The sequence below is a fragment of the Lolium perenne genome, chromosome 1 (assembly GCF_019359855.2).
Source record: "Lolium perenne isolate Kyuss_39 chromosome 1, Kyuss_2.0, whole genome shotgun sequence".
Classification (NCBI taxonomy): domain Eukaryota; kingdom Viridiplantae; phylum Streptophyta; class Magnoliopsida; order Poales; family Poaceae; genus Lolium; species Lolium perenne.
In genome coordinates this window covers 129,385,090-129,399,585 of record NC_067244.2, presented here as the reverse complement: position 1 = coordinate 129,399,585, position 14,496 = coordinate 129,385,090, and the positions used below count along the sequence as shown (strand labels likewise).

Here is a 14,496-nt window from a genome sequence, read left to right as displayed (position 1 = left end):
CAAACAATGATCTATAAGAAGTAACCGAGCTCAGTAAAGAGATAGACTCAGTTACTCACATGTTCTTTAATTGCCTAGTTTGTAGATTGCTTAGGTATAAGGTTCATGTAGTCTTTGGTGTGATGATTTGTTGAGTTATTTCTGCTTACCTCAAAATATCTACGAAATAGAAACACAATTTTATTTCATCTGCTATAGTATGGAGCATATGGAATAATAGGAATGGTGTTTAACCGTAAGACATGATCTCCAAGAAACAAGCCAGGGGCTAATTATATGATACATGCGAATATCCAAACTACCAATCAAAGATCATACCAACGAATATGGTCGGTGTGCTATTGAAGCCTACCTGAAAGATCATCCAGAAAAAGCGGAGGTGGTGCATATGGTGATTGGATGAGGAAGGCGCTCCTGATGCTGCTGGTTTGGCCAACTAGTTATTCATAGCGACTAAAAACACTTAGCTCCTTTTGTGATTTGGTTTCTTCTGGTCTGTAATAGGCTATTTATGGAAAAACAACAAAACACCCGGCCATGCTCTTCCTTGTTGTAGTAATTAGTTCTTTTAGCTCTAGCCTCAAAGCTTTTTAGTTAGAGTTCCCTTGTTTTTTATTTTTGAATCTTGCTACCCTGTTAAGTTTCATTTCTGCAATGAACTAGAGGTGGGAAGCACTCATTGTTAATCTAAAAAAAATCTATCCCCTCTAGGTGAGTTTGTATAAAACATGATGGTCTAGCTCATTCCAACCATTCCAAAGACAAACCTGTTCATGAGAAAGATGGGAAACTCTTACAATCCTACAAACAATGATCTATAAGCAGTAGCGGAGCTCTGTTGAAGCCGAATCGGGCCGTGGCCGGCCCAACTCAACCAAAAACACTAAAGGGTGAGAGGAGAATTGGCCCATGAAAAAATGGTCTCTCTTCTGTGGGCTAGCCTACCCAACAATCTTACGAAGCTCCACCAGTTTTATGGAAGAAACAATTCTCTACATAGGCCATTTATAAGAGCATGGTCTAAACAAATATGCTCACTACCCAGAAACTCTTTGTTGCAGAGATGACAAATAAGATTCCGCATGATGCCATATACGAAAGGCAAGCTAGCGGGAGGAGAGCAAGGAGCTTCCCGATCTAAAAAAAGCAGCATGCAAACTGACAAATAGGACATGTGATACATGGATCAAGCCGAGAACTCTCAAGTGCGCAGGGGGGGCTCCACTATCTAGATGTTTTTACAGCTGTATTGTCCAACCATATGTCGTGTAATGAAAATTAAAGGCAAACAAACCCGTTGGTCTTAGAGTGGTTGAAAGGGGAAGGGGGATCCCGCGTCATGGAAGAGTTCTTTTTTCTGCATTGGGCGTTTCCTGCTTCTTCTAAATATGTTTTAAACTATGCAATCCCGACAAGAGTCGTACCGTCGAGATGGGAGTGATGATAAAGAAAAACTCGTGAAAACCCTAACAACGGGCTTAGTGGATCTTTTGAGTGGTATGCAGCAACTATCACGGGTTGGCAAGGTCCATTCGAACCAAAGCTATCTAGAGCACGAGGGCAGTCATTCACAAGGTATAAACTTGAAAGATTTGTTCCACTTTTGAAAGACCTTGCGTTATGTCACTAGATATCGATTTTTCATACATAAACGTAGCTAACCTATGGCCCGTGTAAATGATTTCTCCATACCACGTGCCAGTCGGCACACCATCATTTCCACGTCAAAAGAAGATTAGTTTTTTTTTTTTTGAAATATCAAAAGAAGATTAGTTTATCAACACACCAGAAGCAGTTTCCTATAGTACGGTTTCCGCCGTTCGTTAGGGAAACGCCTGCGCCGACCGACTGCAGGTTTTGGCAACCGCACCGCAGCACGCCGAGGTAGGTCCGGCCTGCCGACCGAGTCGTAATCAAGTCCACGTCCCGCGTTTACGTGCGAAACTCCGCCATTACGGGCCAGTCCACCAATGATGAACCCTCAGCATTAATCATTACTCTACTCGCCGCACCTAATGACCGGCCCTAAACAACTCCGGCCGCCGCTGCCACGTAGGCCCACGCGCCCCACGCGCACCCCGCCAACCCCGCCTCTGCATAAAAGGAGGCCCCACCCCACCCCGCCGGGCCATCCCTCATCTCGCTCGAATCACCAGACTGCCACTCGCCACCCACCCCCACCACAACCCAAAAGGTAGAGCCAACGCCCAGATTTTTTCGCCAAGAGCGCCACCAAGAGCGAGCGAGCCAGCGCCAGAGCTTTTTCTCCACCCCCCGACATGACGCCGCATCTAGCCGTGTCCTCCCACCCCGCGCACCACCTGCCCGACGCGCCGCCGCACCGCCGCCGCCGCCGCCGCCGCCTCTGCCCGCCGCGCGCCGCGCGGGCCGGCCCCTCGCTCCGATGCCGCGCCGCCGCCGCCACGGCCGCCGCCGTGCCGCAGCCGCCGCGGGCGCCCGACGCGGCGGCCAGGACCAGGGTCTTCGTCGTCTCCGACCTGCACACCGACTACCAGGAGAACATGGACTGGGTGCGCCGCCTCGCCGTCGGGGTCGGCCCGCCCGACGCCGGCGGGGTCAACGCGCTCGTCGTCGCCGGGGACGTCGCCGAGACCAGGGACAACTTCGCGCGCACCATGGGCGCCCTCAGGGACCAGTTCGACGCCGTATTCTACGTGCCGGGGAACCACGACCTCTGGCTGCGCCGCGAGGAGGACGGGCGATACGTGAGTACTAGTCCCGTGCTAGATTTCGCCACCCCCCACCACACGCATCCCGCTCCATTTCCCCTGTTTGTGTTTCACTCTACCACGCTGTTCGACGAAATGCCTCGGCATACTTGTGCTAAGCCAACAGCTAATCAATCGAGCCATTTGACGAAATGCCTTAGCATAACGCTTCAACTGAATCAGGAATTTCCTCAAATGCGCTATTCTAGTATACGGAGTAGCTAGTCTTTAGTCTGCCCTCCCTGAACGCGGTCAGAGGTCGCATGCCTGGTTTGTGCTCACCCTAGTCTTAGTAATAAGCCGCTTCAAGGCCTGAATTTCAGATGTTGTGCCAAGGTTACCTACCAGTGGTGAAGCTTTGATTTCGATCACTGGTTGTCAGCAGCCTTGTCTAATTTGCTGACCTGCATTTCAGCTGTTAACCTAGTCATGCATTGATGCTATTGGTTCAAAACAATCGGTTGTGACTGTGCACACGTCTGCATAGTTGTTCCCAAATCAATACATCACAGACAAGCATCCATGAGCTCTGAGAGGTGCTAATCGTTAAGATGATCAAGCGACCTGACGCCCTTCACCTTGTCGCCCATGCGCTCAACAGCGGTGAGCAACCACTGGTCAACATCCTCTTCACAGTTGGTGTGATCATCTCAAGATCAAACCCCTTTAAAATATAATACCTGACTTGCCTGGAGAAGGTACACAACCGGTGAGAAAATGTGAGATCGATTCATCCTCCTGCTCGCACAGCAGACACGCATCTGGATAGTGGCTGCTTTGCTATTAACCTAGCTTGGTACAAATTCTTAGCTCTAGAACATGCTACGAAGCATGCAGCACAACTGAAATGATGTGATGAAGATTGTGTTGTTGCGTGGTAGCTAGTATAGCAGTTCATTATGCTTTCCTTTGCTTTTTTTTATAATAAGCGTTGGCTACATTTCTTAATGCTATTTGTACCCATCACTCGATTTGAGCACATCATTAAACTTTTCGGTATATGTATATTGGTCTACTATCTCACTTACTCTAATCATTTCCTCCAGATGGATTCGCTGGAGAAACTGACTGCATTGCTTGATGCGTGTAGTGAGCTGGGTGTGGATACAGGCCCCAAAACTATAGGTGACTTAGGGATCATACCATTGTTCTCATGGTACCACAAGGTTTGCTTATTTTTCCTTAATTCATTATCATACGTTTTCCAACCAGATCATAATGCACCATGTCGCTAGGATTTTTGTGCTTACTTGTCTTGCTTAAACACATTTCAGAGCTTTGATAAGGAAAAGGATCTTACCAGTGTGCGTGTTCCTTCATTAGAGATGGTAAGTTGGTCTTTCCCTCAATGCCGTGTTCTGATTTGCAATTTACTGTCATAGTGCGTTACCAAGTAGGACTTTCAGTTAAGGAAGGTTATTAGTTTTTGAATTCTGTGCTCTCTGAGTATAGAGCATCCGCCGCCCAATATGAAATTCCTTCAAGAGTTATGCATTTTGGTATAGTACACCAATTTTGAGACCTTTGTCCAAAAGCATTATAAGGTTGATAATTTATTCACATGTCAAGTTGTTAACTGAATTACTACCTCCGTCCCACCAAAAGTGTCTCAACTTTATCAAAATTTAGATGTATCTACCTACTAGATAGTGTCTAGATACATTCAAATTTTAATAAAGTTGAGACACTTTTAGTTGGAAGGACCGAAGGAGGGTGTACTTCAAGCAAGAGAACTTGCCTTCTGTATTGTCCTGAATTTCGTATCTTAATATAAGCTCTGGTATCCATGGTCACTTGCAAATTCAATATAACTGCTATACAGCAAGAAAGATCACATACATACACAGTTGTCCTCGCTGTTTCTGTTTCTTAATTTTTGGTTGTTCTGAAAGTGCAGTGTTCTGCTCAATTCCCTCCTGACATGCATGCAATTATATGTTTATTTTTTCTTTCAACACCAGGCTTGTAAAGACTTTCATGCTTGCAAATGGCCTTCAGAATTGGGAAGTGATGATGAGGCTCTTGCTCTTTACTTTGACCAGTTGAATGACAAATACAACGATGCTATTGAAGAAGTAAAAAAGAACAGCAAACAGATACTAACTTTTTCACACTTTGTACCAAGGTGAGTTGCTCACAGCCTCGCACCTCCTATTTATGGTGTGCCACTTTCACAAGTCCAGTAATCTTGTTGATACTTACTATGCTTGATTGAATTACTTGTTGCATTACAACCTATCTGCTCAATTCAAGTTCTGAATTTGGAGAGCAATCATGATTGTGCAGTAAACATGTTCTGCTGACAGCTGTCATACCCCACTTCTGTGGTTTCCTCTACATCTGTTGATCTGTTTCTTCACTAGTCATCACCTTCTGAGCTTTTGTTTTCGTACTTGGCATTTGTATTCATTTCATGTTACACTTTCACGATAAGAACACCTACAGGAGAAATCCTCTTGTGAAACCACTTTTGGAAATGCAGTAATGATTTTCTATGTGACAAGTCATTCCTGAGGTAGCCATTTGGTGTGTTACATACATGATAATACAAATTGCACAGTGGAAGATTTACTTTTCATGCTGGCTGTGTAGCATCAAGTTGCTGATGTATTAGCTATTATCCCTGATCATCTAGCTGACCTGTCTTGTCCTTTGTATTAGGATATTCATTGCTATTCAAATTCCATCACTAAAATTCCCAAAACTAATGTCTTCTACTCGACTCTGTAGGCAAGAGCTATGTCCAGAAAAGCGAATGCTTTACTATCCGAACCTTCCGAAGGTCATCGGCTCTGATTATCTGGAGAGGAGGTTGAGAGCTATACACAACAACGCTGAAGGTGGAGCAGCCTGCCATGTATTCGGACATACACATTTCTGTTGGGATTCTATGATTGACGGAATCAGGTAATAATCTGATCATTCTCTGGGATATAAATAACAATACACAATTGTTCTGCTAATCTGATAGGTCCTTCAACACAGGTATGTACAGGCACCTCTAGCATACCCCAGAGAAAGGAAACGGAGGATGAACGGAGGCGAAGGATGGTTGCCATTTTGTGTATACCGTGATGGCTTCAACCCTGAAATATATCCGGCTATATGGTCTGACTATTACAATAAGAACAAAAGGGAGCCTGAGAACACTCAGCTCGCCCCGTGGGTTGCCAAATATTTTAGGAAGTACTACTGACCCCCTTGTTTGCCAAAAAAAGCCGGAGAGCTGTCCAGGGCAGCGCTGAAAACCTGCATTTACCAAGAGGAAAAAAATGAAGAAAAGGAGAGATTGACGTTTTACATGTACATGTTTTTTTTTTTTTCTTTTTTTGCGTTCTTTCTTGTTTTCACCTTGCTACAACTCACAGCTCTTGGGCAGTGAAGAGCCCACTTGTGTTGGATGTATGCTAAAAAAATAATGTAAAGATCCTTGTAAAGCAGTCTTGCTGCAAAGATAGTGAGATGCAGAAGCCATTAGATATCTCTGTTCATCTCTGTGCTCTACAAGTGCACTGATAAATCATGTAGTTGGCCTTTGGCACTACAAACTTTCCACTGTCATTTATATGCGCTTTCATCTTTTTTCAGACGATATATGCATCTGAGTGTCGTTGGGGCCTCATTGGAGCCAGGAAGAAGTTTCTTCCAACACTGTCTCAAGTGCGATGTTGTAATGAGTTCATAGATCGACCATGGCCTGGAATGGCCAGCGTTTTCATTCAGTATACGGCCTGCAAAAATGACGAATTTTCCCTGGCATGGGACAGCCAGCGCGCATGCTGTTGGCCCTGTGTATCATCTTCAGGCTACACTTCCAGCATGTACGATTTCGGTTTAAGGTTCAAGTCATCAAAGCACAGGCGTTTCAGCCTACTGGCAGGAGCACAAACAGGTGTCACACCCAGAACAGAACAATGAACACGGTTTTATCAGAGATCAAACTTAAAGTTTTTCTTTGGGAAAATTTGCTACATCACACATCATTTTTGTGGCTTTTGCCAAAACACACCATCCATGTCTTTGTACAATTTGGTGAGACATTTGTCGGAACATACGGACATGGCTAAAAGGAAAGTTTGCTTAGGATGATCATGAAAAAATATCTCTCGATGTATCCTCCAACCGTGTAAACACCTCCATAAATAGATCTCGATGCTCCACACGCGGTAGAGGCGGCCACAAATGGAAATTAGCTGAGCAACAGTATATGACCTGCAAAAGAGAAGAACATTTATTATTAAAAACTTGTCATTTGTACATAGCCATAGCAACCAAATAACGATAATCACTCCCACCCTAATAAGTAACTTAAACCTAGAATCCACACCATTAGGACAATTTCCGAAAATATTCGCAACACTACGTGGTCAGTATAAGGTAGAACCTATTTGGATGGCTGGCCATATAGATCTAGCAAATGAATATCGGAAGAAAAGAGTTTTGTAGTAACAAAACACGCATTTTTTGCTTTCGTGCCAATTGTGCTTTGCAAGGTTATCTTTGGTGAGAATCACCCCACGATGAAGATATCACGCAAATACCGTAGTTTTAAGCGGGATCTTCATCTTCTAAATTTTCAAATTATTATCGACGGGGATATGGGGATATCAGGTTGGATTAAAGCGTTGTATATAGAGGCAACTGAGAAAACACCACTCCCAGTAAGGTTCCAATGAAAGACATCGGACCTCTACGACAAATGGACGGAATCCCGTCGTAACAAGTCATTCCATGATGCTTGTTTAGGTCTGATGAGGCTTTATTGGAACGACACGTTCGGTGGGGATCTTTCCAACACCTTAGCGAGTGTATCACTCTTGTGCCGCACGATATTTTACAATGCCGGATACTGTTCTTGGAGCATGGTATTTCCTAACCATTTATCCTTCCAGAACCTAATCTCCGATTCATCCTTAATAGAGAAAGATCCATATGAAAAGAAGAACTTCTTCGTCGCCATAAGACCTGCCAAAAAATGGGAGTCCCCAGGTTTCCAAGTAACCCGAGACAATACGTTTGAGCCGGTGTACTTTCTCCTAAGAAGGGTTTGCAAAATTCCTTCCCTAGCAAGTAGTTTTAATAACCGCTTACCTAGTAGGGCCCTGTTTTTGATCTCGAGGTCTTGAATACCAAGACCTCCTTGATGTTTGGAGCGGCAAACCACAATTTATTTTTTAATCGATATTTTCACTTCTCACTATCCCCTTGCCAGAAGAATCTTGGCAAGAAATAATCCAATCATTTTAAGACTCCTCTAGGATGTTGGAAGAAATATATCATGTACAACACCATATTACTTAGTACCGAATTGATGAGGACTAATCTTTCTTCCAGGGATGGAGGTCACCGAACAAAGCAAGCAAGTCAGGTTTAATAACATCCCAGACTGATAGAACTTAGCTGGGAAGCCATCAAGACTAAGGGCCTTATTGTGCTCCATTTGGAAAACCGTTTTTCGTACACCATATTACTTAGTACTGAATTGATGAGGACTAATCTTCCTTCCGGGGCTATTTTCCTCCTCGGACACTTGGGGGATATCATCGGTTCTAGATTCACCTTCCTTCCTCCGGAGCACAGAATAAAACCTTTATAATAGTTCATGATATACGACTTTAGATGCTCATGGCCCTCAATCGTTCCCTCCTCTTGAATTAGCGATCGAATACGCTTTTTCTTATGTTTTCCATTGGCAAGACTATGGAGCTACTTTGTATTCGAATCACCTTCAAGAATGAATTGGGATTTAGATCGTTGGTACCATTTGAGTTCCTCCTCGCGCAGAAGTCTTGCTATATCCGCATTTTATTGGCTCTTACGCTCAATTTCTTGTGCGGTTAGCGGACAAACTTTTGCCAACACCTCGAGATCATCTATAATAGATGAAAGTTGTAGATTTTCTTTTTTAAGTACCCTTGTTGTATGACGATCCTAACCAGGTAGGTGTTTGCGTAAAGCAAACATTTTATTATTCACCTTTGTATTGGGTTCAAACAAGCAACGGGTCTTCCCCAAATCTCCTTAACCACAACGTGGAAGCAATCCCGTTGTAACCATCCGAGTTCAAATTTGAACTTACGAGGAGACAATGGTCTAGATAATCCAGTAGTCAACAAGATGGGAGCATGGTCTGAAGGACCTACAATACGTGGTAGAGCTCGTACCAACACCATAGGGAAATTAGATTCTCAATCAATATCCATGAATACTCTGTCTATTTTCTCGTAAGTAGATTCTGGAAGACTATTTGCCCAAGTAAATTATCTTTCAATCATAGAAACCTCTCTAAGATCCAAGCTATCAATGATCACATTGAATAGAAAAGGCCAATAATTACCAAACCGACCCCTACCCTTCTCGAGAGGGAACCTCAGCAAATTAAACATACCACCCCCCAATGAGAATTGGGTGTGGATTATCCTTTGCAAGGTTCACTGTTTCACAAAGAAAAGCGGCCTTAGAATCCTCATGAGCGGCACCATACATGGCAACTAAACTCCTTATGAATTTTCCAGCTTTGTTTCGTATGGGAGTTTAATGTGAAAGTCTCCATGCGAATTTGCCAACACATCCATAGAGTTATTTTCTACGCCAAGTAAGATACCCCCAGAACGAGCATGCGACGGACAAGAGATCTATATAAAGTCTATACCCCCCGATGTACGGTTCAAAAGACTTGTGAGAAATCAGGTCTACTAGTTTTAGAAATATCCAAAAAGTCCAAATTATATTCCTTAATACAATCAACAAAATGCAAGTTTTTAGCCAAGTCACTAAGACCTTTGGTATTTTCAAACATGCCATTCATTGGGAAACAATAGGATATTTGACTATCTTACACCGCTTACGCGTTTTTTTTGTTAGAGGATGATTTGGATTTCCGACGGGATGCTTTCAACTCATACAATGAGTAAAGCCTATCATCATGCAAAACGACTTCCGACACTTCACCAACTAGATGGGATAGAACCTGACCATATGATATGGCAATCTCTTCATCCTCATCCAAATAGGTGGATTCCAACATTGTCGAAGCTTTAGGAACAATCGCAAGACAGTCAAATTCCATATGCCTCAAGACACTAGTTGAAACAACAACCTCTTTGCTATTCAGATGTCGTATATTTTAATCGATATCCAATCTTACAACGCTCTGGGGTTTATAACCTCACCCTGTACATGCATACGCAAAGGAGGCTAAGATCTGGATTATGAGAGTGAACAAAAGGAGGCCAAGCTACATGTAGATATTTATTTTCAAACATTTAAAATCTATACTTTGAAATGTTAGAAAATTAGAAACAAAATTCTAGAGGTAGCCAATGATGTATACTATAAACCTGTAAAATCTCAATACGATTACTTTGTATTCTAGCCTACATAGAAATAACAAAATCTAATAAATTTTATGCATGTATGTACTATACATCACTTGCCACTCTAGAATTTTTTTTTCACATTTTTTTAAACTTTAAAATATCAATTCCGAGTGTTTAAAATTAAAGGGATATGCACAGCTCGGCCTCCATTTCAAGTTTCCTTTCGATTACACCTTTCTTGTTTCTTCATTCACCTTCTTCTGAATAGTTGGTTGCATCTTCGTGTCAGTTAGGTGTCTGCTATGTCTCCAGTTTCATCTAGTTACCTGGTATGGTATGTCTCCTTTCTTGAAATGCTTGATATTGCCGCGTGACTGAGAACTAGGTCAACCCCAAACTAGTGTTGCTGCTAGATACATTATACACTATATAAAAACAGTACAGTTTAGCACTCCCTAATTAATTGGGGCACTGTAGATGAAGAATTTTCGATCCGTTACACTCCTTTCTTCAGCGACACGTGTACAGTTATTTTTGTTTCCCTTCGGTGATATTTTTCTTTCCTTTTTCCTGAGAGATCGGGCAACCGGCAACCGGCAGTCATCGATTAGCAGTCTTTACTGTCCATATTTCCTAATCTATGGAAAAATACCCTCTTTTATCCCACTCTCCACGGTTAAAACAATGAGTCTTTAATCCACTCTTCAGGCGGTCAAAGCGGTGCGGCAGTTGGTCTCCCGAATCATCTCCTATTATTTAGGCATAATATCTCCCCTATCTCTTCCACTAGCTTCCACGTGTGCCCATACCTGCCCAATTTCTGCCCAATCCTTATACGTGGAGCGGAGCTTCCAGCTGTGAAATCTCCGGTCCCCATGGCAGCCGGCCTCTCCCTAGCCCCGGCGGCGCCCCTTCCCGCGCCGGCGTCCACCTGCCTTTCCTCTTCCTATTTCTCTGTCGCCGTGGTCTCCCTTTCTGATGACGCGGGCTCCTCTTCCTGGCCGATGCGGTTGCCAGTCTGCGAGGTCGTGAGCAGGCCCTGGTCGCGAGGAACGTCTCCCCCTGGAGATGCCAGTGGTGGGGCCTTCCCCGTCGTCCCGGCAGGCGTCTGTGCCGGTGGAGGCACTTACGTCGTCTCACCTTCATCGTGGTGGCCCAGCCCCAGCAGCGGCGGCTTACTTCGCGGGAGGTTGTCGGCGGATCTTCTCTTGCAGCCTCATGCCGACGGCGATGATCATGGTATGCTCGCACTCAAGGGCGACGCGGACAAGGCCCGACGGCCTGAGGCCATTTCGCACACCAGCGTGCTGGTGGCCGTCGTGCGTTCGACGAGAAACAACGGGCACACGCGCTGGTGTCGAACTTCCTCCCCTGCTGCGGCACTTGGGGAGACGAAGTCCTCTGTCCACCGCGACCAAATCAGCGAGCAGATGAGTTTTCTTTGGCCGTCACATGGCCGGTGCGTCCCGACCACATTCGCCATGTTTCCTCCTTACTGTGCAGTTCTCAAAGGATTGGGTGAAAGGATTCACATATGCAGCTGCTGTGTTTCTCTAATTATTCTACTGAAACCATATCACTGCATATTTTTTGCAGCTTCTGTTTTTCCCCAAATTGATGTGCTGTTGGATTATTTGCCCGACGAAGGAAACAAATTAGATTTCATTCTTGTGTGATTGCTGCAGAAGCCATCTCATTAACCAATCTAGCCATTATTTTCTGGGATGGATGCAGGCAATCATTTTTTAGTTACTCAAGTAATTCTTGTGTGACACAGTAATTACTGGCAAGTGGAGGCATAATATATCACTACTGTTCCATTCTAAAGCAAGCTGAGATACACCACTTGTGCATTAGTTTCTCATGATCCACCCATTTCTACCTCTTTCGCTTAGTGATAAGAATTTTAAACTAGAAACCATGTACTTCCATACCAGAACTGCAGCTTCAAAGTGTATCACATACTACTACCACAGCATGTTTGCCATACTTGCACGCATTGCCTCTTATCTAAGCTTATGAAGCTTCCTTTTCTTTTTACGGCGAGTGGGTTAGTTGATTTAAGTTAATTTTTCCTGCTCTAAAAAGGCCTTGGTGACATATAAAAAAGCATTCGCATGCAGATTAGTTGATTCATGTGATTTCTCTATGTATGACTCCTACATATGTCCTGTTATGTTCTTGATTGACCTCACCATATTTTTTTCATCCATTGATTAGAAGTTTATCCTTCATCAGCAAATATTTCTTTTTCATTTGGGACTTATAGGTTCTCTTTTATAACAGGTTATGAACACCCCACCATCCATAGTTCGAAGAAAGTTGAATTTAGTGAAATTGATCAGGAATGGCCGTATCATTTACTTTGTTTTCCTTATCAGTTATCAGATCTTGAACTTAGTTGCATGGATAAGCAGGAGATATGCCATGCAGTTGAAAGTCTCAGGTCAGAGTCGATTTCTTTTCTTTTGTGGTTCGTGGTGCTGATTTCTGTTTTTTAAATCTAATTATGACCTTTTGTGTATTATTGACATAGTAGGCTTAATCACCTTTGCAATTTCAATATTTTTATCATTGTTTATGTAGTATCAATTTAAAAAAACTGACTCTATTAAGATTGGTACCGCAGGCTGCAGCTATATCATGCATGGTTGGTGAATTTTTAGCTCCATATATGAACTAAAATTATGCCTAGAGTAGGGGTTATTACTTACCTAAACATTTTCATAGTGATAACTATCTTTCAGCTTAAAGCAAAAAAAGCAGTTTGTTATATCAAATAGATTAACTATAGAGATGTCAACATTCGTTGTTATTTGCATAATCTGTGGATACAAAGTTACTCTGATATCTCAGTTCTTTTATGATTGTGTTTGAATATTTAATAGTGTTGGCTCATTATTATCAGTACTGAAATTTGACAGTGTAGAATTAAGGATTACACGATGGTGCATAACAATTTTCTTGGATCAATGTGTTAGACTACCAGTCATGTATGTTTTCAAAATATGTTACCTGTAGATACATCTGTATTTATTCACTTCAATTTCAGGAGTCAGTTTTTGTACGTTTACATGATTTGATCATTTGTTACTTCAAAGTTAAGCTATAGTTTCTCTTGGCTATTGTCTTCTCTACTGTGTAGGGTAGTTACCTTTTGCTTAACATACACCGCACATATGTAGCTACTTCTACATTTCCTCATGTACTTTCGATATAAGGATCAGATTATATATGTTTTTTGTAGTGTAATGTTTTACTTCTCCATTTGAATCTCTTTTAAAGTTGTGAGGCCATTTCACCTTCCAGGTTCGAGCTCATATTACCAACTGATCTTCTCTCTGTCTCATTTTGAAATGATTATTATCAAGGTAAGAGTAGCTTCAGTAAGTTTTAGATAGGTAATTAAGCAATTCTGGTTGGTAAGTGTTCTTCATATTTCTAATGATTGGCAAACTATATTCCTGAATTTTGCTATGTGGCTGCCTTTCAGACACGGTTTTCCTTTCTATTTTGCGAATCATATTACTGTATCTAGATGGAGAACTTGAGTAATCTTACTGTTCAATGTATTTTTTTTCCTTTCTGGGGAGATGGCTACCTTTTTTATGCCTAACTCCTGATTGAATTGTGTTTGACGATGCAAGCCTCTCACCACGTGTGTCCGGCGGCAGCAGCCAGTATTTGTTCAAGCCTGACACCCGTTGGAGCCCTGGACTCAACATGGATCGATCTGGGCAGTACTATTTTTTAGATCAGGTTCCTGAGCTTCTCCAAGATCCGATTCCTACATGCTAGAGTAGGAAATATGGTTTCTTTATTTTGGACTTCTGCGGTGTATAATAATGTTTTGTGGAGACTGTTGTTGTTACCTGTTGTACAAAATTTGTTCAGCCGCAACATACTTCTCTCTGAGGTGATACTCTAAGGCCAGGGCGGAATTCTCAGAGAAACAATCAATGCTGGCTTTAAGAAAACAAAAGAGATGTTCTTCCGAATTAATTGCCCTCCATGTATGTTATGAACCCCTTAGTATTCTATCTGTTATTCTATCACTTCCTTCACTCAGCAAATTGCCATACAAGATACATAATTTTGTTAGGAATTGTTGATGCTAGCTTCAAGAAAAACGGACATTTATTTTGTTCCCATTACTTGATGATCTCAACTAGGGAGTTGTGTTTTATGGCACTGTAATATACCATTTTTTTATTATACATGTATACTCCTTGGAATAAATTCCAAGTCGATAGTTAAGAGAAATTTTATGTTTTGGTCTGACAAGTGACAAGCAGCTAGCGAAACAACGGCTTAATAACATTCTCTCAAAAATTTAGGAGCGTAGAGCTTAAATTTGGAACTCCTGATCTCAAATAAGGTGAGCCAAAACTCACCCGTGGTGTGGGGCTTGCTAAGTTTATTCTTTTCACTGCAAGGTTCAGATTTTT

General features: G+C 42.6%; 1 protein-coding gene and 1 long non-coding RNA gene across 2 annotated transcripts; both read left to right on the top strand.

Moving 5' to 3' along the window:
* Positions 1-2,208: 2,208 nt before the first annotated feature.
* LOC127333312 (uncharacterized) lies at positions 2,209-6,220 on the top strand. The gene is made up of 6 exons (XM_051359701.2): positions 2,209-2,726; positions 3,776-3,895; positions 4,004-4,057; positions 4,691-4,854; positions 5,460-5,636; positions 5,715-6,220. The coding sequence occupies exons 1-6, from the start codon at positions 2,280-2,282 to the stop codon at positions 5,923-5,925; spliced, it is 1,173 nt and encodes a 390-aa protein (XP_051215661.2). The 5' UTR covers positions 2,209-2,279; the 3' UTR covers positions 5,926-6,220.
* Positions 6,221-10,855: 4,635 nt separating this feature from the next.
* On the top strand, positions 10,856-14,112 carry LOC127301907 (uncharacterized). The gene is made up of 2 exons (XR_011742386.1): positions 10,856-11,507; positions 12,335-14,112. It is a non-coding gene; the product is annotated as an uncharacterized lncRNA (long non-coding RNA).
* The last annotated feature ends 384 nt before the right edge of the window (positions 14,113-14,496 follow it).

Excerpts from the sequence above, each read along its gene's own strand:
- LOC127333312 (XM_051359701.2), top strand. The coding sequence starts at position 2,280 with ATGACGCCGCATCTAGCCGTGTCCTCCCACCCCGCGCACCACCTGCCC. Across the intron at positions 3,896-4,003 it reads TGTTCTCATGGTACCACAAG|AGCTTTGATAAGGAAAAGGA; the intron begins GTTTGCTTATTT and ends AACACATTTCAG. Across the intron at positions 5,637-5,714 it reads TCTATGATTGACGGAATCAG|GTATGTACAGGCACCTCTAG; the intron begins GTAATAATCTGA and ends CCTTCAACACAG.